General features: G+C 48.0%; 1 protein-coding gene across 6 annotated transcripts in view; it reads left to right on the top strand.

The window, feature by feature from the left end:
- The window catches only part of osbpl1a (oxysterol binding protein-like 1A), a 100,213-nt gene that overhangs the window by 37,317 nt on the left and 36,323 nt on the right, over nucleotides 1-26,573 (top strand). For 2 of the 6 annotated variants that reach the window (XM_078397988.1, XM_078397990.1), the window contains 2 exons: nucleotides 3,609-3,759; nucleotides 22,270-22,417. In XM_078397988.1, the coding sequence (XP_078254114.1) occupies nucleotides 3,609-3,759; nucleotides 22,270-22,417 (299 nt within the window). Of the gene's footprint in view, nucleotides 1-3,608; nucleotides 3,760-6,923; nucleotides 7,041-13,162; nucleotides 13,438-22,269; nucleotides 22,418-26,573 lie in introns of those variants that run through there. The other 4 variants (XM_078397991.1, XM_078397989.1, XM_078397992.1 and 1 more) reach the window with 4 other exon arrangements.

Here is a 26,573-nt window from a genome sequence, read left to right as displayed (position 1 = left end):
CTGTGGTCAAAGGTCTTTATTAAAGTTGTCTCAACTTGAAGTGGATATCTCCTTACCTTCTATCAACATGGCTGTGAGTCACTTTTGTAAGATTTATATTCCCAGTCTGGGAGATACTTTGACATCTTACCAATTGTTATATCTATATATCTATAAAAAAAACAATGAGTTTTTGTGCTGTTGATAGGTTATGCCAATTAATTTAATCAATCTCACAAATGAACGAGGACGTAATTGTCTCTCAGGAGCAGCGGGGCAATCCGGCTGCTGGCTTTGAAATGGAGAACAAGGCCCTGTGTGAGATTCCGGATCATTGTCGAGGGTGACCGTGATTGCGACATGCACCATGGGGGGAGGACGGATAACAATCAAACTGCTCGATTTGTTCCCTCTTTTGTCAAAACTTGTTTTCTGTGTGTAGAAACCTTTGCGAGGAGCGTGTTTGTTAAGAGAAGGCACCTAACATGAGACGTTGCCCATCCTTTGTCTCCAACGATTCTGCCTAACCCGCCGAGTTACTCCAGTTCAGGCAGTGTGCTGTAGTAACTCAGGGAATGGAGGGATACGGATCACGTGTACGCAAAGGAGATTGATATAACTTGGCACCATGTTCGGCATGGACATTGTGGGCCGAAGGGCCTGTTCCTGTGCTGTGCTGTTCTATGTTCAATCTCTTTTTCTCCTCTTCCCCTGCTGCTTAAGACATTGAGATGATAGAACTGGTTTGAGCTGGAATCAATGGTCGGCGCGGACCTGGTGGGCCGGAGGGCCTGTTTCCATGCTGTATTTCTAAATTAAACTGAACATGTTTCTGTTCTGACAAAGGGTTTCGGAACTGAAATGTTCCTCCACAGACGCTGACTGCCGCAGCCACTGCGTGGCTCCAGCATTTAAAAAATGTTATTGCAGTATCTGGAGCTGTCTCGGGGATCGATTCCCTTGTGACTCTCACTCCTCGGTAAAGGAGCCAAACAGTGCAGCAGGCCAGCCAGCCAACGCCTGTTGATCTATTTGATTCATTTACTGATGATTATCCTTGCTTTGTTGCATTTGAATGAGATGCTGTTTACTTGCGCTTGGATCAGTGCACAGATGAGGCACCTGTGTGTGTGTGTGTGTGTGTGTGCGTGCGTATGAGCACACCTGACTCATCCCAAAACATGCTGAAGGTTCAAAGCAACGTAACCAGCAGCATGTAAATTTAGAAAGAGAATCACAAAATGCTGGAGTAAGGCAAGCACGGAGGAGCAGCGGTAGAGTTGCTGCCTTACAGCGCCAGCGACGCAGGTTCGATCCTGACTACGGGTACGGTCTGTATGTTGTCTGTACGTTCTCCCTGTGACCTCATGGGTTTAGACCGGGTGCTCCGGTTTCTTCCCATGCTCCAAAGACGTACAGGTTTATAGAAACATAGAAAATAGGTGCAGGAGTAGGCCATTCGGCCCTTCGAGCCTGCACCGCCATTCAATATGATCATGGCTGATCATCCAGCTCAGTAACCTGTACCTGCCTTCTCTCCATACCCCCTGATCCCTTTAGCAAAAAGGGCCACATCTAACTCCCTCTTAAATATAGCCAATGAACTGGCCTCAACCACCTTCTGTGGCAGAGAATTCCACAGATTCACCACTCTCTGTGTGAAGAAATGTTTTCTCATCTCGGTCCTAAAAGACTTCCCCCTTATCCTTAAGCTGTGACCCCTGGTTCTGGACTCCCCCAAAATCTGGAACAATCTTCCCGCATCTAGCCTGTCCAACCCCTTAAGAATTTTATATGTTTCTATAAGATCCCCCCTCAATCTTCTAAATTCCAGCGAGTACAAGCCCAGTCTATCCAGTCTTTCTTCATATGAAAGTCCCGCCTTCCCAGGGATCAATCTGGTTTGTAGGTTAATTGACTTCGGTAAAATTGTAAATTGTCCTTAGTGTGTAAGATAGTGCTAGTGTACGGGGTGATCGCTGGTCGGCGCGGACCGAAGGGCCTGTTCCTTCGCTGTTTCTCAAACGCCTAAAGCTCTCCTTAGCACCACTAGGTGGCGTTAAGTTCACTGCACAGAAACAGTTCTTGTGTTGGGGCAAGCTTCTTACAGATGGTTCACACTCACTGTCGTACGGACAACCACGGTGAGGTGCAGGTACAATGAAAATCTTACAGCAGCTTCACAGGCACATAGACCATAGAGCAGTACAATACAGGAACAGGCCCTTCGACCCACAATGTCTGTGCTGCCCCGACCGCCCCAATGTGGCATCTTCACACAGAGAGTGGTGAGTCTGTGGAATCTTCACACAGAGAGTGGTGAGTCTGTGGAATTCTCTGCCACAGAAGGTAGTTGAGGCCAGTTCATTGGCTATATTTAAGAGGGAGTTAGATGTGGCCCTTGTGGCTGAAGGGATCAGGGGGTATGGAGAGAAGGCAGGTACAGGTTACTGAGCTGGATGATCAGCCATGATCATATTGAATGGCGGTGCAGGCTCGAAGGGCCGAATGGCCTACTCCTGCACCTATTTTCTATGTTTCTATGTTTCAACTGCCTGACCGCGGGAGAAGACGGCAGGGGAAGAGAAAAGACATTCTGGCCTTCCATCACAGTGAGGAGGGGACTGGAGGAGACTCACTGTGATGGATGTTTTTTTTTGTTTGGTGTTAGTTTATGATTGTATGTGTTATTGCATTTTTATTGATTATTCCTATTGGTCTTATTGTTGAACTGCGGGTAATTTTTCATTTCACTGCACATTTGTGTGTATGTGACAAATAAATGACTATTGACTATTGAACACGATGCCAAATTAAACATCTCCTCTGCCTACATGTGATCCATATCCATGTGCCTATCTCAAAGCTTATTAAACGCTACCATTGTGTGTGCCTCCACCATCAGCCCCGGCAGCATGCTCCAGACACCCACCACTCTGTGAAAAACAAAACTTGCCCTGCACATCTCCTTTGCATTTTGCCCATTTCACCTTAAAGCCATGCCCTCCGGCCGCTGACCTGTCCACCCTGGGAGAAAAGGCTTTGACTGTCTACCCTATCCATGACTCTGATCATTTTATATACTTCTATGCGATCGCCCCTCAATCTTTGGCGTTCCAGAGAAAACGATCCAAATTCGTCCAGCCTCTCCCTGCAGCTAGTACCTTCGTATCCAGGCAGCACTCTGGTAAGCCTCCTCTCAGCGCCCTCTCCAAAGCCTCCAATACTCCAAATGCAGCCTGACCAAAGTCTTAGGGAGTTGCACAGATTCACACATGCACACAAAAACAAATGGTACATGAATTACACGTAGCAGTCCACAATTAATTCTGTGCAAGGGACAAGACATTAGTTAGTGCAAAAGCATAATCGGGAAATAAAACGAGTCCGTGGTAGTGCAAGAGTTGCCGGGGTGGTGGTGGAGGCAGATCCGATAGCGGCATTGACGAGACTTTGGATAGGCGCAAGGATATATAGGGAATGGAGGGATGTGAATCATGTGCAGGTACATGCGTGACGGTCTTGGCATCTCCGTCGTTCCACTCCCCCCCCCCCCCCCACCCAAACTCTAGGTCGCTCTGTCGTGGGTTAGTAATTTCCATTTCCTTTCTCCTCGGGTGCGGAATCAGCGATTGGAGCAGGAGCAGGAGAAGAACAGGATCCTGTCGGAGGCACTGCAGACTCTGGCCTGTGAGCACCATGAACTGGAGCAGTCTGTCGTCAAGGGTTCACCGCCGCACAGCGCGCTGAGCGATGATGAGTTCTATGATGCCATCTCGGGTAAGTGTGCCAAGGATGGCAGTGATCAGTCCCCCCACTGGCTTCAAGCCGAAACGGAAGCAGCTATTGTGTAGACCCTATTGTACTTGAGTTGGCTTGATTGGATTTATGTATAGTATTAGCTGATCTGTTTGGAGAGCAGGTACAACAAAGCTTGTCACTGGTCCTCGGTACACATGACAATAATAAAACTAAACCTAAATCTCCACAACCAGGGAGGCACGATGGCGCAACAGTAGAGCTGCTGCCTCACAGCGCCAGAGACCAGGGTTCGATTCTGACTACGGGTGCCGTCTGTACGGAGTTTGTACGTTCTCCCTGTGACTACATGGGTTTTTTTTCCCGGGTGCTCCGGTTTCCTCCCACACTCCAAAGCCGTACAGGTTTGTAGGTTAATTGGCTTTGTTAAAATTATAAATTGTCCCTCGTGTGTAGGACAGTGCCAGTGTACGGGGTAATCACTGGTCAGCGTGGACTCGGTGGGCCAAAGGGCCTGTTTCCGCGCAGTATCTCTAAATTCTAAAGGTGAGCCTAACTTTCAGTTTACCCTGTAGAAACATTGGCGAGACCAGGCATACACTCGTCGACCGTTTCACTGAACACTTGCGCTCGGTCCGCCAAGTTCTGCTGGATCTCCCCGTTGCTAACCATTTTGGACCGTCATCCCGTTCCCATACTGACCTTTTTGTCCTGGGCTTCCTCCATTGCCAAAGTGAGGCCACACACAAGCTGGAGGAACAGCACCTCGTATTCCACTTGGGCAGCTTACAACCCAGCAGCATGAACATTGAATTCTCCAATTTTACGTAACCTCTAACAGCCCCCTCCTCCAACGCCCTCTCCACTGTGCCCACCTGGACTTACATTTATCCTTCCCCTCTCACCCCATCCTTCCTCCGGCTTCACAATTGGGAACTCTTCAATCCCTTTGTTTCACACCTTCTGATTTTTCATCTCTGGCCTTTGTCCAACTATCTGCCTATCATAAGCACCCCTCACCTGTATCCACCTATCACTTTCCAGGCAATGTCCTGCTCTCCTCTCTTCCAGATTACCCCCCCCCCCCCCCTCCCACACCTACAATCAGACTAAAGAAGACCCCCGACCTGAAACGTCACCTACCCATGTTCTCCAGAGATGCTACCTGTCCTGCTGGGTTACTCCAGCATATTGTGTCTATATTTTGTCAACGGTATGCTGGAGGGGGGGGGGGGGGGTTGCTGAAACTTCTCACAATGAGGCCAACTAATCTATAAACCCGCATGTCTTTGGGACGTGGGAGGAAGCCGGAGCACCCAGAGGAAACCCACGTGGTCTCGGAGAATGTGCAAACTCCACACCTGAGATCAGGATCGAACTTGTGCGGGTTGATGTGGATGCAAACTCCACACAGACAGCATCCGTAGTCAAGGATCGAACCCAGGTCTCTGACACCGTGAGACCGCGGCCTTACCCGCTGTGCCATTGTGAAAAAGAATGACGCAGGAAGGATATGCACTGGAATAATAACCAGGATTAGCTACTTAAATTCTGAAATGGATCTTGAGTTCATAATCCCTACAGTATTTAAACCAGGCTGCAGTCAGTATCATGCCCTTGTTCCAACTCACTGTTAGACGTAACCGATTGCTTCAGCTCCTTGAGGTGGTCTTTGTAGATAAACGAGCTGAATGTAGATTTGATGTGGGGAGGGATTCAGACTGATACATAGACAATAGGTGCAGGAGTAGCTCCTTTGAGCCAGCACCGCCATTCAGTGTGATCATGGCTGATCATCCACAATCAGTACCCCGTTCCTGCTTTCTCCCCATACCCCTTGATTCAGCTAGCCTTCAGAGCTCTATCTAACTGTCTTTTGAATGCATCCAGTGAATCGGCCTCCACTGCCTTCTGAGGCAGAGAATTACATGAATTAACAAATCTATGGGTGAAAATGTTTTTCCTCATCTCAGTTCTAAATGGCCTACCCCTTATTCTTAAACTGTGGGCCCTGGTTCTGGACTCCCCCAACATCGGGAACATGTTTCCTGCATCTAGTGTGCTTGTGGGGGGGAATTCAGACTGATTGTGAAGGGGGGGGTGAAGAAAGCTAGGAGGGGTAAGAAAAGTGTAGCAGGTGGATACAGGTGATTGGGTGTTTGATAGGCAGATGGTTGGACAATTAGATTTGAGGTTGGTTTCGATTACAGTGCCAAAAAAGGCCCTTCGGCCTACCGGGTCTGTGCTAACCAGCCATCACCCCATACACTAGTTTTGTCCCACACACTGGGAACGATTTTACAGAAGCTAATTAACCTACAACCCTACACATCTTTGGCATATGGGAGGAAACCGGAGCACCCAAAAATAAACCTCACGCGGTCACAGAGAGGTCTGAAGAAGGGGCTCGACCTGAAACGTCACCCATTCCTTCTGTCCCGCTGAGTTACTCCAGCGTTTTGTGTCTACCTTCGATTTAAACCAGCATCTACAGTTCTTTCCTATACACCTGGAGTCAGGATTAAACTACAATTGTGGAGATATTGGTTTAGGTTCATTATTGTCATATGTACCAAGGTACAGTGATAAGCTTTGTTTTGCATGCTATTCAATCTGATACCATACATAAATACAATCTAGTCAAACTCAAGTACAATAGGTAGAGCAAAGGGGAAGATACAGAGTGCAGAATATGGTTCTCAGCATTGTAGTGCAACAGTTCCAGAGACAAAGTCCAATGTCCACAATGGGGTAGAGGTGAATCAGACACTATGGGAGGACTGTTCAGAAGTCTGATAACAGAGGGGAAGAAGCTATTCCTGAGTAGCTCGTGAATTGCTTTGATTTGTCCTGTTCATACCTTTCATTCATTTGTTCTTTGTACCTTGTCATATCTCTAGTTTACCCAATCCCCTGACACTCAGTCTGAAGAAGGGTCTCAGATTCCAAAACGTCACCTATTCCTCTTCTCCAGAAAAGCTGCCTCACCCGCTGAATTACTCCAGCACTTTGTGTCGAGCTCATGTGTAAACTGTGCTGACTGTTACGTCTAATCTTGGCAGCTGTCCGAGGTGTGTTTAGAGAGGTTTATTTAAGTAGGTTAGCGCCGACCTTGTGGTCAGCGTTGGGTGAGTGGAGTCCTGTGGTTAGGAGCCGTCCGCAAGCGCCGAGTGTGGTCGGTTTGCAGCAATCGGCGATTTCAGGATGACACCGTGCGCCGGAGATCGGGAACCGAGCTCCCACCAAGGACATCCCTAGAAGCGATTAGATTGAAGGATCCTCGGTGGATGAAATCAGGGGAAGTAAGTTAGAAATATTGAATTCAGTGTAAGATAATACAGGGTAAAAAAAACACATGGGCAAGGGAAGAACTACAATGGATCAAACTGATGTAGTTGTAATTCTCCAGTTTCAGGTATCGACCCCTCCCCTTTTTCCCTCTTTCAGATTCAGTGTAGAATTGCTGCCTCACAGCAACAAAGACCCGGGTTTGATCCTGACCTTGGGTGTTGTCTGTGTAGAGTTTGCACCTTCTCCCTGTGACTGTGTGGGTTTCTCCGGGTGCTCCGGTTTCCTACCACATCCCAAATACGTATGTAGGTTGTAGGTTAGTTGGCCTCTGTAAATTGCCATGAGTTTAGGTGTGGGGTAGTATTGAGAGGTTTGAGTTTGTTTAGTTTATTGTCACGTGTACCGAGGTACAGTGAAAAGCTTTAGTTGCGTGCTAACCAGTCAGCAGAAAGACAAAACATAATTACAACCGAGCCGTCCACAGTGTGCATAGTCGGGATAAAGGAAATGATGTGAATAACGTTTAGTGGAAGATAAAGTTCAGTAAAGTCTGATCAAACATAGTCCGAGAGTTTCCAATGAGGTAGATAGTAGCTCAGGACCGCTCTCTAGTTGGTGATAGGATGTTTCAGTTGGTTGATAACAGCTGGGAAGAAACTGTCCCTGAATCTGGAGCTGTGCGTTTTCACACTTCTGTACCTCTTGCCTGATGGGAGAGGGGGAGAAGAGGGAGTGACCGGGATGAGACTGGTCCTTCATTATCCTGGTGGCCTTGCGTAAATCGAGGCGATGGAAGGGAGGTTGGTTTGTGTGATGGTCTGGGCTACGTCCACAACTCTCTGAAATTACTTGTGATCGTGGATGGGGGTGGGGATTGGTGATGGAACGTGGGGAGAATAATGGCTTCTTGACGGTTAATGTAAATTCAGTGGGTCAGGAACATGTTTCTTCGCTGCATTGCTGAGCTTTCTATATTTTCATATTTTGAATTGTTCAATTACTGTATTGTGCACAGTTTTGGTCACCCAGCTACAGGAAGGATGTCATTAAGTTGGAAAGGGTGCAGAAGAGATTCACCAGGAGGTTACCTGGGCTTGTGGGCTTGAGTTACAGGGAGAGGCTGGGACTCTTCCTTGTAGGAGGCTGAGGATGTGACCTTATTGAGGCGTACAAGATCATGAGGGGCATGGATTAAAGTGAATGCACACAGTCTTTTTTTCCCAGGGTAGATGATTCCAAAATTAGAGCGCACAGGCTTAAGATCAGAGGCAGAATGTTTAAAAGGAGATTTGCGTGCAGGTTATTTTTTTGACACAATGAGTGGTGGGTGCCTGGAACGTGCTGCCAGGGGCGGTGGTGGAAGAAGATACGATAGTGGCATTTCAGTGTCTTTTAGATAGGTGCATGGAGATGCAGGGATCTGGATCATGTGCAGGTAAAGGAGATTAAGAGCCAAGAGTGTTTTATTGTCAGATGTCACCAAACGGAGCTGTGAAATTCGTACTTGCAGCAGCACAACAGAATATGGAAACTTAGTACCCTGTAACACTATGTCAAACAACAAAAAACATTCTGTGTATATGTATGTATGTGTGTGTATATTTTATAGTATAAGATAATAACTGCAGATGCTGGTACAAATCAAAGGTATTTATTTCACAAAATGCTGGAGTAACTCAGCAGGTCAGGCAGCATCACAGGAGAGAAGGAATCCTTCTCTCCTGAGATGCTGCCTGACCTGCTGAGTTAGTCCAGCATTTTGTGTACATTTTATATTTATATACGTGTGTGTGTGTATATATGTATACCTAGGTTTAATGTGGGGGGGTGGTAAAGATGTAATAGGAACCTGAGGGGCAACTTTTCTACACAAATATGTATGGAATGAGCTGTCAAAGGAGGTAGTTGAGGGTAGGAGGTACTATCGCAAAGTTTAAGAAACATTTGGATAGGAAACATTTAAGGGGATATGGAATATGGACCACATGCAGGCAGGTGGGACGGGTGTCGGTGGGGCATGTTGGCCGGTGTGGGGCAGGTTGGGTCGAAGGGCCTGTTTCCACGCTGTATGACTCTATGAATGTGCAAACTCTATATACACACACACACACACACACACACACACACACACACACACACTCTCTCTCTCTCTCTCTCTCTCTCTCTCTCTCTCTCTCTCTCTCTCTCTCTCTCTCTCTCTCTCTCTCTCTCTCTCTCTCTCTCTCTGTCTCTCTCTCTCTCTGTCTCTCTGTCTCTCTGTCTCTCTGTCTCTCTGTCTCTCTGTCTCTCTCTCTGTCTCTCTCTCTCTGTCTCTCTCTCTCTGTCTCTCTCTCTCTGTCTCTCTCTCTCTGTCTCTCTCTCTGTCTCTCTCTCTCTGTCTCTCTCTCTCTGTCTCTCTCTCTCTCTCTCTCTCTCTCTCTGTCTCTCTCTCTCTGTCTCTCTCTCTGTCTCTCTCTCTCTCTGTCTCTCTCTCTCTCTGTCTCTCTCTCTCTCTGTCTCTCTCTCTCTCTGTCTCTCTCTCTCTCTGTCTCTCTCTCTCTGTCTCTCTCTCTGTCTCTCTCTCTCTCTGTCTCTCTCTCTCTCTGTCTCTCTCTCTCTCTGTCTCTCTCTCTCTGTCTCTCTCTCTCTCTGTCTCTCTCTCTCTCTGTCTCTCTCTCTCTCTGTCTCTCTCTCTCTCTGTCTCTCTCTCTCTCTGTCTCTCTCTCTCTCTCTGTCTCTCTCTCTGTCTCTCTCTCTCTCATGGAACCCGTGTCTCTGGCGCTGTGAGGCAGTGGCTCAAGCCGTGGCGCCACCTTGTGTACAGAGTGTGAATGGTTGCGTTGTCAGGGATGCGGGCGGTGGATAAAAATCCCAGTGCCGTTGAACTGCTGCAGTTTCATTATTGAGGAGCCCAGGGAATCGATTGTCTTGTGTGAGCGTCACTTGATCTCTCCTTCCTTGTGCTGCTATTTTAGTTGAAGAGCTTATGCATTATTAATGTTTCATTTCACAAGAGGGAATAGTCTGGGCTTAATGTGCAGCGCTCGTTGGAAATGTGACACACCATTGATAGACGTTTGCACAGAGCAGCATCTAGACGAGTATGAAACCACTGACCCCCTCCTTATAGCGGCATGTTAAGTGTGATCATTGGCTCTGAAATAAATTACTGCACATCTGACTCGACATCTGCAGGGACACTGAGTGCAAGGGATGGCAGAATAATGAACAGAAGGCGTTCCGCTCCACTGTTCCCTCAGATTTAGGGCAGCACAGTGTCACAGCAGGCAGAGCCACTGCCTCACCGAGCCACAGACTCCTGACCTCAGGTGCTGATCCATATCCCAGCAGTGGGAGAGTCTAGGACCAGAGGGCGCAGTCTCAGAATAAAAGGGTGTACCTTTAGAAAGGGGATGTGAAGCGATTTCTTTAGTCAGAGGGTGGCGAAGCTGTGGAATTCAAAGCCCCAGACGGCTGTGGAGGCCAAGTCCATGGATCTTTGTATGGCGGAGATTGACAGATTCTTGATTAGTCCTTGTATCCGGGGTTACTGGGAGAAGGCAGGAGCACGGGGTTGAGAGGGAAAGATAGCTCAGCCATGATTGAATGGCGGAGTGGACTTGATGGGCCGAATGGCCTAATTCTGCTCCTAGAACCTATGAATTTATATCGCTCTTGACACTTCCTTATCCAAGGTAGACACAAAATTCTGGAGCAACTCAGCGGGACAGGCAGCATCTCTGGAGAGAAGGAATGGGTGACGTTTTGGGTTGAGGCCCTTCTTCAGACCCTTCCTTATCCAAACATCTGTACTAATGTCTTTAAAAGTCATAATTGTATCTACTTCTACAGCTTCCTCGTAGTTCATTTCAGATGTGGACTACCCTCTTATCAAAACGTTGCCCCCGAGGTCACTCATATCTCTTCCCCCCTCATCTTAAGCCTGTGCCCTCTAGTTTTAGAATCCTCTACCCTGGGAAAGAGACCGTGAGCATTCACTTTATGCATGTCCCTCATGATCTTGTGCACCTCAATAAGATCACCCCTCAGGCTCTTACAAACAGAGGTTGTCCAACCTCTCCCTGTAGCTCCCCGCAAGCCCAGGTAACATCCGAAAGACCAAACCAAACACAATAATTTATTCTTCGACTTCCATCCTATTGGAGTGACACAGTGGCACAGTGGGTAGAGCTGCTGCCTCACAGCAGCAGAGACCTGTTTTTGATCATGACCTTGGGTGCTGTCTGTATGTGTGGAGTTTGTGCGTTCTCCCTGTGACCGTGTGGGTTCCCTCCGGATGCTCCGGTTTTCTCCCACATCCCAAAAAAGTGCAGGTTTGCGGGTTTATGTATGAAGGAACTGCGGGTGCTGGTTTAAACCAAAGGTAAACCAAAGCTTCTCAACATCTAACAAAGTGCTGGCGCAACTCAACGAGTCAGGCGGCATCAATGGAGGGAATGGTCAGGCGACCTTTCAGGTTGAGATCCACCTCCCAATGTTGGGGGGAGGTCCAGAACAAGGGGCCACAGTTTAAGAATAAGGGGTAGGCCATTTAGAACTGAGATGAGGAAAAACTTTTTCAGTCAGAGAGTTGTGAATCTGTGGAATTCTCTGCCTCAGAAGGCAGTGGAGGCCAATTCTCTGAATGCATTCAAGAGAGAGCTAGATAGAGCTCTTAAGGATAGCGGAGTCAGGGGGTATGGGGAGAAGGCAGGAACGGGGTACTGATTGAGAATGATCAGCCATGATCACATTGAATGGCGGTGCGTACAGGCTCGAAGGGCCGAATGGCCTCCTCCTGCACCTATTGTCTATTCACTCTGAGGAAGGGTCCCGCCATGAACATCACCTGTCCATTCTCTCCGCAGATCCTACCTGACCCGCCGAGCTCCTCCAGCACTTTGATTTTTGCTAAAGATTCCAGCATTTGCAGTTCCTTGTGCCTCCACCTCCACATCTACCCTGTTAACCCCTGGAAATGTTGTGCTGCTGGGTTTTGTAGCATTCAGCTTGTACTTTAGTTGATCAGCAGTGGCACGGTGGTGCAACCTCACAGTTGCTGCTTCACAGCGCCAGAGACCCAGGCTCGATCCTGACTACGGGTGCTGTCTGTGCGGAGTTTGCATGTTCTACCTGTGACCGCGTGGGTTTTCTCCAAGTGCTCCGGTTTCCCCCCACATTCCAAAGTCATACAGGTTTTAAGTTAATTTGACTCTGTAAATTGTCCCTAGAATGTTGATAGAACTAGTCTACGGGCTATCAATGGTCAGTGTGGATTCATGAGCCTAAGGGCCTATTTCCACACGGTATATCTAATCTAAACTAAACTAGGGAGAACAGGTGATCGCTGGTCAACATGGATTCAGTGGGCCAAAGGCTCTATTTCCACACTGCATCTCTAAACTAAACTGGTGTGAACGGGTGATTGCTGGTTGGCACGGACTCATTGGGCCGAAGGGCCTGTTTCCACACTGTATTTTTAAACTAAACTAAGCTGAGTTAAGTTGGTGAACAACACTAACTTAATAACACTTAGGGGCGGCACGATGGCGCAGCGGTAGAGTTGCTGCCTTCCAGGGCTTTCAGAGCCAGAAAATCTTTTTCAGTCAGAGAGTTGTGAATCTGTGGAATTCTCTGCCTCAGAAGGCAGTGGAGGTCAATTCTCTGAATGCATTCAAGAGAGAGCTAGATAGAGCTCTTAAGGATAGCATAGTCAGGGGGTATGGGGAGAAGGCAGGAACGGGGTACTGATGGAGAATGATCAGCCATAATCACATTGAATGGCGGTGCTGGCTCGAAGGGCCGAATGGCCTCCTCCTGCACCTATTGTCTATTGTCTGGGTGGGCAGCTGCAATATCGGGCACATGTTGTTTTCCCCCTGATGTTTGGAGATGGTGCGTTGTTGTCCCTGGGTGGTGTGGGCGGGGACAGGGAGCGGTGTCACCAGAGCTGTTTCCATTCTGTCCTTGTCCACGAGGCACCATGACAACCGGGAAACAATCTCTTGCCTTGGCCGCGTTCCCAGTTGCTGCAGGCGGTGCGGGCCAGCCAACTCGGACTTTGCACTCTCCAGCCCGTGGTGTCTGGGTACCAGGAGAAGGCTTCGATGTTGTGGCAAGACAACCCGCCCGGGACCTGGTTGTGACCTTGCCCCTGACACGAGGCATCTCATTCCCCTCTGCACAGCGTCGGGCACTTGAGTGGAGAGGGAAATATCCTCGGAGTACCGGAGCTCTGGAGCTTGGTGGAGCTGCCCCCTCCCTCCCTCCCTGTGTGAAGGTGCTGTGTTGAGCACTCCGCGTGCCTTGATCGTCAGCTTTCCCACCAAGTGCGGGGCAGGTGGGACTCGTGCCAGCGACGTGCCGTCTCCACCCTCTGCCCTCGGTGGATGGAGCCTCCAGTCACTACGCCGAGATCTCCCGTCCACGGTGGGTGCGTGTCTGCTACGCCCGGCAACCGGTGCCCCGCTCGGCTCCGAACTTCCCCGCGCGCGGCTCCTGTGGGGAGGGTGGACGCACGCAGTCTCTTTCCCCAGGGTGGCGGTGTAGAGTGGGCAGGTCAAGTGTGGACCGCACTGACCTCACCCTCTGTAATATTTCGTACTCACCTCTTCCTTTTCATGGTCATTCATTTCATTGAATTGCAGAACTTGTGTGTTTAATGTGTTGGTCTCCCTGTTGCTCTCTGGGGATGCTGCTGACTTACACCAGCACTTTGACCTTTTTTGTCCCCGTGTCCCTGTGCGCCCGTGTCCCTGTGCGCCCGTGTCCCTGTGCGCCCGTGTCCCTGTGCGCCCGTGTCCCTGTGCGCCCGTGTCCCTGTGCGCCCGTGTCCCTGTGCGCCCGTGTCCCTGTGCGCCCGTGTCCCTGTGCGCCCGTGTCCCTGTGCGCCCGCGTCCCTGTGCGCCCGTGTCCCTGTGCGCCCGTGTGTCTATCTGTGTGTGTGTGTCTATGTCTTTCCATGCGTGTTTGTCTGTGTGTGTGTCCGTCTGTGTGTCCGTCTGTGTGTGTGTGTGTGTGTGTGTGTGTGTGTGTGTCTCTGTCTTTGCATGTGTGTGTTTGTCTGTGTGTGTGTGTCCGTCTCTGTGTGTGTGTCTATCTCTGTGTGTTTGTGTCTCTGTCCTTGTGTGTCCGTCTGTGTGTGTCTGTGTGCGTGTGTGTCTGTCTTTGCATGTGTGTGTTTGTCTGTGTGTGTGTGTGTGTGTGTGTCCATCTCTGTGTGTTTGTGTGTCTGTCCTTGTGTGTTTGTCTGTGTGTGTGTCCGTCTGTGTGCGTGTGTGTCTCTGTCTTTGCATGTGTGTGTTTGTCTCTGTGTGTGTGTGTGTGTGTCCGTCTCTGTGTGTGTGTCTATCTCTGTGTGTTTGTGTGTCTGTCCTTGTGTGTATGTCTGTGTGTGTGTCCGTCTGTGTGTGTCTGTGTGCGTGTGTGTCTCTGTCTTTGCATGTGTGTGTTTGTCTGTGTGTGTGTGTATGTATGTGTGTGTGTGTGCCTCTGTGTTTGTGTGCGTGTGTCATATATGTTTCTGTCTGTTGTCTGAGTCACTGCCTGTGTTGCTGCTGCTGCAATGTTTCCATCCTACCTGACCTCATCGAACTTGTACATCTGACGATGAGCGTTACTGTGATCTGTACCCTCCAGCACAGGACTTGTTTAAGTTTATTTTCCTCATCATTGCCTCCTCATGGGAAATACTTAAAATCTGCTTTCCTCGGGTTATTTCTCAATGAGAATATCGTGTGTTTAATACGCCTTGGTCTCATTACACATTAACAAGCTGACAAATTGTGCAAAAAGATCCATAATCCCTCAAAGTGAATTTGTGTGATTGAACTTTTTAACTTGCAATTTAACCTTTAGGGGGGTAAAAAAGGTCATTTTGTGCTAAGTTATTTTATTGCTGAGATTTCTTTTTTAAAGTATTTTGTTTGACCGTGCTGTGGAAATGAGAGTGACTGGTAAATCTTTCTTTAAAGAGATGGTGCTGGAGAGAGGGAACATTGATATACACGTTCTGATCTATCGACACAGAGTGCTGGAGTAACTCAGCGAGTCAGGCAGCATCTCTAGAGTTCATGGATAGGCGACGTTTCAGATTGGGACTCTATTAGTCTGAAGAAGGGTCCTGACATGAAACGTCGTCTATCCATGTTCTCTAGAGATGCTGCCTGACTCGCTGAGTTACTCCAGTACCTTGTGTCCTTCCTTATAAACCAGCATCTGCAGTTTCCTTGTGTCTTAACTTTCAGTTTTGGATTTGGGGGTTCTGATGAACAGCTACCTCAACTGAAGGAATTGGCATTGTGTTCTAATGAAAACCAAACTATGGCCACAAAATTCATCAAGGATTTTTTGTGTTCTACGGTGAATGTTCGACTTGAGCAACCTAGTTATCTGATCAATAATTGTACTGATAACTTGCCATCAATAACCCTCATGCCCTTCAAATGTTCCCTTTTGTGTCCTTCAAATGAGGATGTTGCCAGGACTCGAGGGTCTGAGCTACAGGGAGAGGTTGGGCAGGCGAGCACTTCATTCTTTGAGCGCAGGAAGATGAGTGGTGATCTTATAGAGGTCATAGAGTCATAGAGTCCTACAGCACAGAAAGAGGCCCTTTGGCCCATCGTGTCCGCGCCGCCCGTTACCAAACACAGTCTAATTTTAATCCCATTTTCCCGCATTTGGACCGTAGCCCTGAATGTTGTAGCATTTCAAGTGCCCATCCAAATGCCTCTTAAACGTTGTGAGTGTTCCCGCCTCCACCACCACCCCAGGCAGTGAGTTCCAGACTCCAACCACCCTCTGGGTGAAAAAGCTCTTTCTCACAACCCCCCGAAACCTCCCTCCCCTTACCCTGTATCTATGTCCCCTCGTTGTTGAACCTTCCACCAGTGGAAGAAGTTCCCCCCCATCTACCTTATCCATGCCCCTCATGATCTTGTACACCTCGATCATGTCCCCTCTCAGCCTTCTCTGCTCCAGGGAAAACAACCCCAGTCTGCCCAGTCTCTCCTCATAGCCGAGGCCCTTCATATCATATCATATCATATATCTACAGCCGGAAACAGGCCTTTTCGGCCCTCCAAGTCCGTGCCGCCCAGTGATCCCCGTACATTAACACTATCCTACACCCACTAGGGACAATTTTTACATTTACCCAGCCAATTAACCTACATACCTGTACGTCTTTGGAGTGTGGGAGGAAACCGAAGATCTCGGAGAAAACCCACGCAGGTCACGGGGAGAACGTACAAACTCCTTACAGTGCAGCACCCGTAGTCAGGATCGAACCTGTGTCTCCGGCGCTGCATTCGCTGTAAAGCAGCAACTCTACCGCTGCGCATCCCTGGCAGCATCCTGGTGAATCTCCTCTGCACCCTCTCCAAAGCTATCACATCCTTTCTATAATGTGGTGACCAGAACTGTACACAATACTCCAGCTGTGGCCTCACCAGTGTTCTGTACAATTCCATCATTACCCCCCTACTTTTATATTCGATGCCCCGGCTAATGAAGGCCAGTAACCCATATGCCTTTTTGACCACCCTGTCCACCTGTCCTGCTGCCTTCAAGGACTTGTGTACCTGTACTCCAAGGTCCCTCTGTACCCCTGTCTTCCCTGGGGTCCTTCCATTCATGGTGTACTCCCTCTCCAAGTTATTTCTGCCAAAGTGCATCACCTCGCACTTTTCAGGATTAAATTCCATCTGCCACTGCTCCGCCCATCTGACCATCTCATCTATATCTTCCTGCAGCTTTCAGATCCCTTCCTCGCTATTCACCACCCCTCCTACCTTTGTGTCATCTGCAAACTTGCTGATCATGCCCTGTACGTTGACATCCAGATCATTTATGTAGATTACAAACAGTAAGGGACCCAACACCGATCCCTGCGGCACCCCACTGGACACCGGCCTCCACTCACAGAAGCAACCTTCTACCATCACCCTCTGCCTTCTGTCACTAAGCCAGTTTTTTTATCCATTTTGCCAAGGTGCCCTGGATCCCATGGGCTCTTACCTTCTTGACTAGTCTCCTGTGTGGGACCTTGTCAAAAGCCTTACTGAAATCCATGTATACCACATCCACTGCACTACCCCCATCTACCTCCTTGGTCACCCCTTCAAAAAATTCAATCAAGTTAGTCAGACACGACCTTCCATTAACAAAGCCATGTTGACTATCCTTAATTAACCCTCGATCCTCCAAGTGAAGACTGATTCTGTCCCTCAGAATCTTTTCTAGCAGCTTCCCCACCACCGATGTCAGACTCACCGGCCTGTAGTTCCCAGGTTTATCCCTACTGCCCTTTTTTAATAATGGCACCACATTAGCTATCCTCCAGTCCTCCGGTACATCCCCTGTTGCAAGAGAGGCTCTGAAAATTTGTGCTAGAGCCCCCGCAATCTCCTCCCTTGCCTCTCTCAGCATCCTGGGATACATCTCGTCAGGGCCCGGAGACTTATCCACTTTTAAGCCTGCCAGAGCCTCCAGCACCGCCTCCCTGTCAATAGCAATATGCTCAAGAACATCACAACCCTCCTGCTCCATTTCTAAGTCCGCATCGCCCTCCTCCCTCGTAAAAACAGATGCAAAAAATTCATTTAAAACATCTCCTACATCCTCTGGCTCCACACACAGCTTTCCACTATGGTCCCTGATGGGCCCCACTCTTTCCCTCGTTATCCTCTTACCCTTGATATACTTATAGAACACTTTGGGATTTTCTTTTATTTTGCCCGCTAGTGCTATCTCATGGCCCCTTTTTGCTCTCCTAATTTCTTTTTTAAGAACTGCCCTACACCTTCTATATTCCTCTAATGATGCCTGTGCCTTAAGTTCTTTATGCCTTCCAAAAGCCCCCCTTTTTTTTCGAATCAATCCTACTATATCGTTCGACATCCAAGGTTCTTTGGACTTGTTTGTCCCACCCTTAAACTTTAGGGGAACATGCTTCCTCTGTACTTTTTCAATTATTCCTTTGAATGACTCCCACTGTTCTGATGCGGTCCTCCCCACGAGAAGCTGATCCCAGTCCACCAGGGCCAACTTCTGCCTTATCAGATTAAAATCGGCCTTGCCCCAATTTAGAAATTTTCCTCTTTCCTCTGGTCCCTCTTTATCCTTTTCCATTACCACCTTAAATATCACTGAATAGTGATCACTGTCACCAAAATGCTCTGCCACTGACACTTCAGCCACCTGTCCGGCCTCATTTCCCAAGATTAAGTCCAATACCGCCCCCTCCCTTGTTGGACTTTCAACATATTGGCTCAAAAAGCCTTCCTGGATGACCCTTAGGAACTCTGCACCCTCTGGGCCCTTGACACTTTGGCTATCCCAATCAATATTCGGGAGGTTGAAATCCCCTACTATTACCACCCTGTTGTTTTCACACACCCCCGAGATTTGCCTACAAATATGTTCTTCTATTTCCCTCTGACTGTTTGGGGGTCTGTAGTATACACCCAGTAAGGTGCATGCCCCTTTTCTATTTCTCAATTCCACCCAAATAGCCTCATTTGAGGAACCCGCTAATATGTCATCCCTTCTTACAGCAGAAATAGATTATTTGATTAATACTGCAACACCCCCTCCCCTTTTTCCCTGCTCTCTGTCTCTCCTGAAGATTCTATATCCTGGAATATTGAGCTGCCAGTCCTGCCCTTCCTTCAACCATGTTTCCGTAATGGCAACAATGTCGTACTCCCATGTGTTCAGTAACACCTTCAATTCATCCCCCATGCTTCCAATACTCCTTGCATTAAAATAAATGCCGTTCAGACTTGCCCTACCCCATTGTGCTGGGGCATTCTTGTTCTGCCTCCCAATCTGACCATTTTTTTCCTCTATATTTTCCTTCTCCTCACCCCCTATACTAGCTCCATGCTGTATCCCAACCCCCTGCCAAATTAGTTTAAACCCTCCCCAACAGTGCTAGCAAACCTCCCCATCAGGATATTGGTCCCCCTCTGGTTAAGGTGGAGACCGTCCGGCCTATACAGTTCCCACCTTTCCCAGAAACAGGCCCAATTATCCAGAAAAACAAATCCCTCCCCCCTGCTCCAACTCCTGAGCCACACATTAAACTGCTCTATCCTCCTATTTCTATATTCACTAGCTCGTGGCACAGGGAGTAATCCAGAGATTACAACCTTAGATGTCCTACACTTCAATCCTCTACCTAGTCCTTTTTTTAACTCTCTTCCTAGCCCCCTAAATTCTCCTTTCAGGACCTCTTCTCTTATCCTACCTATATTGTTGGTACCTATATGTACCACGACCTCTGGCTCCTCTCCCTCCCCTTTCAGGATATCCTGGACACGCTCAGACACATCCCGGACACCGGCACCAGGGAGGCAAACCACCATCCGGGTCTCCCGACTGCGTCCACAGAATCGCCTATCTGACCCCCTCACTATAGAGTCCCCTATTACTATCGCTCTCCTCTTCCTTTCCCTACCCTTCTGAGCAACAGGGCCGGACTCCGTGCCAGAGGCCCGGGCCCCGTCGCTGCCCCCAGGTAGGCTGTACTCCCCAACAACACCTAAACAGGAGTATGAGAGGGAGAGATAAGGAAAAATGCAGAGTAGGGGAATCAAGAACCTGAGGGCATAGGTTTAAGATGACAGAGAAAAGATTTAAAAGGAAACTGAGGGGCAACTTTTCCACTCAGGATGGGTGAATGGAACGAGCTGCCAGAGGAGGTAGTTGAGGCAGGTACAATGGCAACATTTAAAAGACATTCGGACAAATACATGGATAGGAAAGGTTATGGAGGGTTATTGGTCAAATGAAAGTAGATGGGATTAGTTTAGATGGGCATCTTGGTCAGCATAACCAAGTTGGCCCTATGTTTCCATGTTGTTTGATTGTAAATTTACTTGACAAATATTTAGTGTACATTTGAGTTCGTTGCCATCCTGAGAATCTCCACAGAATTTTAAGTTCATAAAAGTCATAAGAACAGCAGTTGGCCATTCGGCCCATCTACTCCACCATTCACTCATGGCTGATCTATCTTTCCCTCTCAACCCCATTCTCCTGCCTTCTCCTCATAACGCTCTTACTGATGAAGAATCTATCAATCTGCACCTTGAAAATATCCATTGAGTTGGCCTCCACAGCCGACTGTCTCTACCATCGCCTCAAAGTATGCCCAGCTGGAAGAAGCTGTCCTCCTCTCTCCGATGGGAGTTCTGTGGGAGCCTCCCTATCTGCTCCCCCTCTGTGAATCCTGCTGCTCTCCTGCTCCCGTCCCCACACCCACGTCTCTTTTCCAACTTTCTCTCACCCCCCCCCCCCACCCATCCCTACCACAATCAATCTGAAGAAGTGTCCCAAGCTGAAACGTCATCTCTGCATTTCTCCGGACATCAAGAGAGGCTCCAGAGAGTTAAATTGTCATGTGTACCGAAACGGGACAATTAAATTCTTACTTGCAGCCGCACGACAGGTCTGTAAACATAAAACTCAATAAATAACATAATAAACAATCAAAATAAAGCACTGCTTGACCTGCTGAGTTACTCCAGCACTTTGAATTTGGTAAACCAGCATCTGCAGTTCCTGGCATTTAGATTTGGGTTTAAGTTTATTGTCAGGTTTATTATTGTACCGAGGCGCAGTGAAAAGTGTTTTTTTTTTACATGTTATTCAAACAGATCAGATATGCCAAACATAAATACTATCAAGTCAAACTCAAGTACAAAAGGTAGACCAAAGGGGAAGATGCCGAGTGTAGAATATAGTTCTCAGCATCGTAGCACATTAGTTCCAGAGACAAACTCCAATGTCTACAATGGGGTAGAGGTGAATCGGACAATACACGAGCTCATGGAAGGACCATTCGGAAGCCTGATAACAGAAGGGAAGAAGCTGTTCCTGAGTCTGATGGTGTGTGCTTTCTGGCTTCTGTACATTTAGTTTTAGAGATACATCATGGAGACAGGCTCTCTGGCCCACCGAGTCCGTGTTGACCAACGATCACCCGCACGCTCGTTCTATCCTCTCCGAGCTGACGTCTCCCTTTTAGAGCATTTATTGTGGGCAGGTACCAGGGTTTACACAGTACTGATCAAGGTAATGTGTCAAAGTTTGCAGAGTGCAGAGGGAGTAGTACTGGGTGTTACAACTGCACAGACGTAGTTTGTGGATCGGACGTGGCCTGCAGTGGCACAGAGCAGTGGAGCAACGGTGGACGATGCCAATTGCCAAGCTTGGCCAAGCCAACCCTGCATGTCGCCAGGACAACGGGCCATCATGGTCCTGCTTGGGACGGCACAGTGGCGCAGCAGTAGAGTTCCTGCATTACAACGCCAGAGACCCAGGTTTAATCCTGACTATGGGTGCTGTCTGTACGGAGCTTGTATTTCTCCCTTTGACCACGTGGGCATTCCCCATGTATTCTGGTTTCCTCCCACGCTCCAAAGATGTACAGGTTTGTAGGTGAATTGGCTTCAGTAAAATTGTAAATTGTCTCTAGTGTTTAGGATAATGCTAGTGTACGCTGTGGTCACTGGTCGGCGTGGACTCGGTGGGTCGAAGGCCCCGTTTCTGCGCTGTATCCCTAAAGTCTAAAGTCAAGAACTCGATACCTATAACTTTGGGACTTAAATGGCATCAAATTTGGTGACTGTATACTTTCTCACTGTACTACTGTTAAACACGTGTACGCTATCTGAGATGCTTATCTAAGATGTATCTGACTGCTTACGTATTGTGATACTTGTACTGAACTGTGCACAAAAAATGAGTTTCACTGTACCTCGGTACATAGAGTATAGAGTCATCCAGCATGCAAACAGGCCCTTCGACCCAACTTGCCCACACCGACCAACATGTCCCACCTGTCTACATTTGGCCCATATCCCTCCATGTACCTGTCCAAATGTTTCTTAAACATTGCAATACCACCTGCCTCAACTACCTCCTCCGGCTGCTCGTTCCATACACCAACCACGCTTTGTGCAAGTTACCCCTCAGGTTCCTATGAAATCTTTCCCCACCTTAAACCTATGTCCTCTGGTTCTCGATTCCCCTACTCTGGGTAAGCGACTCTGCGTCTACCCGATCTATTCCTCTCATGATTTTATACACCTCTATAAGATCACCCCAGCGCTCATCTTCCTGCGCTCCAAGGAATAATGTCCTCGCCTGCCCAACCTCTCCCCATAGCTCATCTGTTCCTCTCATGACATGCCAATAAAGTACCATTGAACCATTGGAAAGGGGGCATATTGACGGCCGTGTGTTTGGCTGCAGATTCTGACTCGGCGGACTCGTTGAGTGGATTTGAAACGGTAGCGAGCTACTCCGCTGACGAAGAGCCTTTGAACTGTAGCAACACGGAGCAGTCAAACATGTCGGAGAAGGAAAATCCAGCCCAGACCAATGGCCTCACCAAATACAGGTGAGTCATGAAACCGCACACAGGGAGATTAGTCTCAGTGTGGAGATGCAGCATGGAAACAGGCCCTTCGCCCCACCATATCCATGCTGACCATCGATCACCCGTTCACCCAATAAAACCATTACACATATGAGAAGAATGCAAATTTATTTCTACAAAATTTTAAGTTCATAAGTCGTAGGAGCAGAATTAAGCCATTCCGTCCATTGAGTCTACACCAACATTCGATGATGGCTGATCCATTTTTCCCTCAACCCCTTTCTCCTGCCTTCACCCCCTGACCTTTGACACCCTTACTAATCAATCTCTGCTTTAAAAATACTCAATGACTTGGCCTCCATTGCCATCCGTGACAATGAATTCCACAGATTCACCACCCTCTCCCATCAGGCAAGAGGTACAGAAGTGTGAAAATGCTCACCTCCAGATTCAGGGACAGTTTCTCTCCAGCTGTTATCAGGCAACTGGATCACCAACTAGAGAGCGGTCCTGACTTCCCATCTACCTCATTGGAGAGCTTTGACCATCTTTTGTCAGACTTTTTCTTGTACTAAATGTTGTACCATTTATCCATTATCCGAGCACTGTGGACGGCTTGATTGTAATTATGTTTAGTTTTTTCTTTGCACGTAAACAAGACCTTTTCACTGTGTTACTGGCTGTTACATCAGTCCAGACTGAATTTGAAAGGCGACTAAAAACAGCAAAGTCTATACGTATACTTCAGAGATACAGTGCGGAAACAGGTCCTTCTGCCCACCAGGTCTGCGCCGACCAGTGATCCTTGTACACGAGCACTATCCTACACACTAGGGACAATTTACAATTCACAGACGCGAATTAACCTACAGACCTGCACATCTTTGGAATGTGGAAAGAAACCAGAGCACCTGGAGAAAAACCACGCAGTCACAGGGAGAACGTACAAACTTCATGCAGGCAACACCCATAGTCAGGATTGAACCCAAGTCTCTGGCGCTGCAAGGCAGCAATGCTTTCACTGTGCCACTGTGTAGCCCCTTGGTGCCCCCTGTTTAATAATCGTTGCATACATGGAGGGTATTAGCTACATGGAGAGGTTGGACAAACTTGAGTCGTTATCTCTCGATTGTCGGAGTCTGCGGGGAGACCTAATAGAAGTATATAAAATTATGGGGAGAAGGCAGGAGAATGGGGTTGAGAAGGAAAGATAGATCAGCCATGAATGAATGGCAGAGTGGACTTGATGGGCCGAATGGCCTAATTCTGCTCCAATATCTTATGGAGTTGGCCTTTGTCCATTCATCTGCCAAGTAAACCTCCCACCACATGTATCCGCCTGTCACCCACCAGTCTTCCCTGCCCCCCACACCTCTTTTCTAGCTTTCTCCCCCCCCCCCTACTCCATTAGTCTTAAGAAGGGCCCCGATCCAAAACGTCGCCTGCCTATTTCCCTCCACGGATGCTGCCTGACCCGCCGAGTTCCTCCAGCACTTTGTGTTCTATGCAAGATTCCAGCACCTGCAGTTCCTCGTGTCTACGAATGTATTCTTTGCTTTTTTATCCCGCAGTATATTTGAAAGAACACACTTGATACCAAGACTTAAATTTTAATGAATGTAAGAGATATTCTCTGCTCCAGTATCATCTGTGGTTCACTGTCCTCTGATCTAGTTACCTCTTCAAGCCTGCGACTGTTAGTGTTTTTGATTATATTGTGTGGGTTTCTTAATGGCTCTAAATATATTGAAATGAAAGCTACTGCATTGAACCCAAGTCTCTGGCACTGTAAGGCAGCAATGCTAGCACTCCATATAACTGGGCCCTTTGGCCCACCGAGTCCACGCTGACCATCGATCACCCCTTTACACTAGTTCTATGTTATCCCATGTTTGCATTCACTCCGTACACGCTAAGGGCAATTTACAGAAGTCTACAAACCCGCAAGTCTTTGGGATGTGGGAGGAAACCGGAGCACCTGGAGAAAACCCACATGGTCACACGGAGAACACGTAAACTTGCACACAGATGGCACCCGAGGTCAGGGTCGAACCCGGGTCTCCGGCACTGTGAGGCAGTGGTTTTACCAGCTGCGCCAATGTGCCACTCCAATATGACAGATGACCAAGAATAAACCGTTGTGTTTGGTTTGGTCTCCCGGATGTTACCCGAGTTTGCAGGCTTGAGTTATAGGGAGTGGTTGAATAGGCTACGACTTTTTTCCCTGGGAGCATAGGAAGCTGTGGGGTGACCTTATTGAGGTGTATGGATAAAGTGGACGCTCACAGTCTCTTTCCCAGAGTAGAGGATTCTAAAACTAGAGGGCTTGTGAGAGGAGAGAGATTTAAGAGGGATCTCGAGGCAAACCTTTCACTCAGAGGGTAGTCTGTATCCGGAATGGGCTGCCAGAGGAACCAATAGAAGCGGATGCAATGATGACTTTTAAAAGACATTTGGACAGATGTATGGATCGGAAGGATTTAGAGGGATACAAATCCAGGCAAATAGTACTAGTGCAGGATGCCAAGTTGGTGGGCATGGACAAGGTGGGCCGAAGGGCCTGCTTCTCTGCTGTAAAGCTATATGACTCTAAATATACTTTAATTACACTGTTTCAACACATTGGCAAAATTGAATGGTCGTAAATTAGGATATTGTATAGAAGACTTTAGAGTGTTGCTATTTGGCACCCATAACCATCTGTGCTAGTCCCATTTGCCCCAACTTGTCCCCCATCACTCTAAACCTTTCCTATCCATGTACCTGTCCATATGACTTACATACTGTTATAGTACCTGCCTCAACTATCTCCTCTGGCAGCTCGTTCCATACACCCACCACCCTCTGTGTGAAAAAGATGCCCCTCAGGGTCCTATTAAATCTTTCCCCTCAAACCTTTTTGTCCTCTGGTTCTTGATTCCCCTGTCCTAGGTAAAAGACTCTGTGCATTCACCCTATCTATTCCTCATAATTTTATATGCCTCAGCCTCCTCTGAGCTCCAAAGAATGAAGTCCTTGCCTGCCCAACCTCTCCCTGTAGCTCATGAAGAATAAGGAATAGGTTCCAGACATATCGTAAAGTAAGGCCTGACAAAAAGGAAAGACCTATCCCGAAAGCATGAATGGGTGTGAGAGATCAGCATGATGGGCTGAAGGGCCTGTTTGCCTACAGTATAAAGCTGACTCAAGACCAGATAAGGGTCAACCAGCAGATGTTGGCCCCTCATCCCCTTCCTATTCTGAGTGTGATTCCACCTATTGGTGACCACCTGGGCAATGATTGCTATTAGTTTGTTATTGTCAATCATAGTGGTGCAGTGGTAGAGTTGCTGCCTTACAGCGCCAGAGACCCAGGTTCAATCCTGACTACAGGTGCTGTCTTTACGGAGTTTGTATGTTCTCCCTTGGGTTTTCTCCGGGTGCCTCCCACGTCCCAAAGCCGCGAAGGTTTGTAGGTTAATTGGCTTCTGGAAATAGTCCCTGGTGTGTCGGATAGAACGAGTGTACGGGATGATCGCTGGTTGTCGTGGACTCAGTGGGCTGTTTCCATGGTGTATAACCAAACTAATCTAAACAAAATGATGTTCAAATGCCTCAAATGCCTCTTCTGGCAGCTCATTCCATATCCTTGCCAACCTATGAAAAAAAAGTTGCCCCTTGGGTTCCTCTTAAATCTTTCTCCTCTCACTGAAACCTACATCCTCTTGTTTTTGATTCCACAGCCGTGTATAAAAGGCTATTCATGCTATCAATTCCTCATGATTTTATACAAATGCAATAATTTTAATACATACAAAGATCATAGAACATGGGGCAGTACAGTACAAGAACAGGCCTTTCGGCCCACAATGTTTTGTTGGTGGCACGGTGGCGCAGCAGTGGACTTGCTACCCTACGGCGCCAGAGACCCGGGTTCGATCCTGACTATGGGTGCTGTCTGTACAGAGATTGTACGTTCTCCCCATGACGGCGTGGGTTTTTTCTAGGTGCTTCAGTTTTCTCCCACACTCCAAAGACGTACAGGTTTGTAGGTTAATTAGCTTTGAAAAAATTTGTAAATTGTCCTTAGTATGTAGGATAGTCCTTGTGTATGGGGATCACTGGTCAGCAAGGACTCGATGGGCCAAAGAGCCTGTTTCTTTGCTGAATTTGCAAAGTTTAAATGTCTGTGTCGAAT

This window comes from Rhinoraja longicauda, chromosome 4, assembly GCF_053455715.1.
Source record: "Rhinoraja longicauda isolate Sanriku21f chromosome 4, sRhiLon1.1, whole genome shotgun sequence".
In the NCBI taxonomy this organism is placed as follows: Eukaryota; Metazoa; Chordata; class Chondrichthyes; order Rajiformes; family Arhynchobatidae; genus Rhinoraja; species Rhinoraja longicauda.
This window is presented reverse-complemented; position numbering and strand designations above follow the sequence as displayed.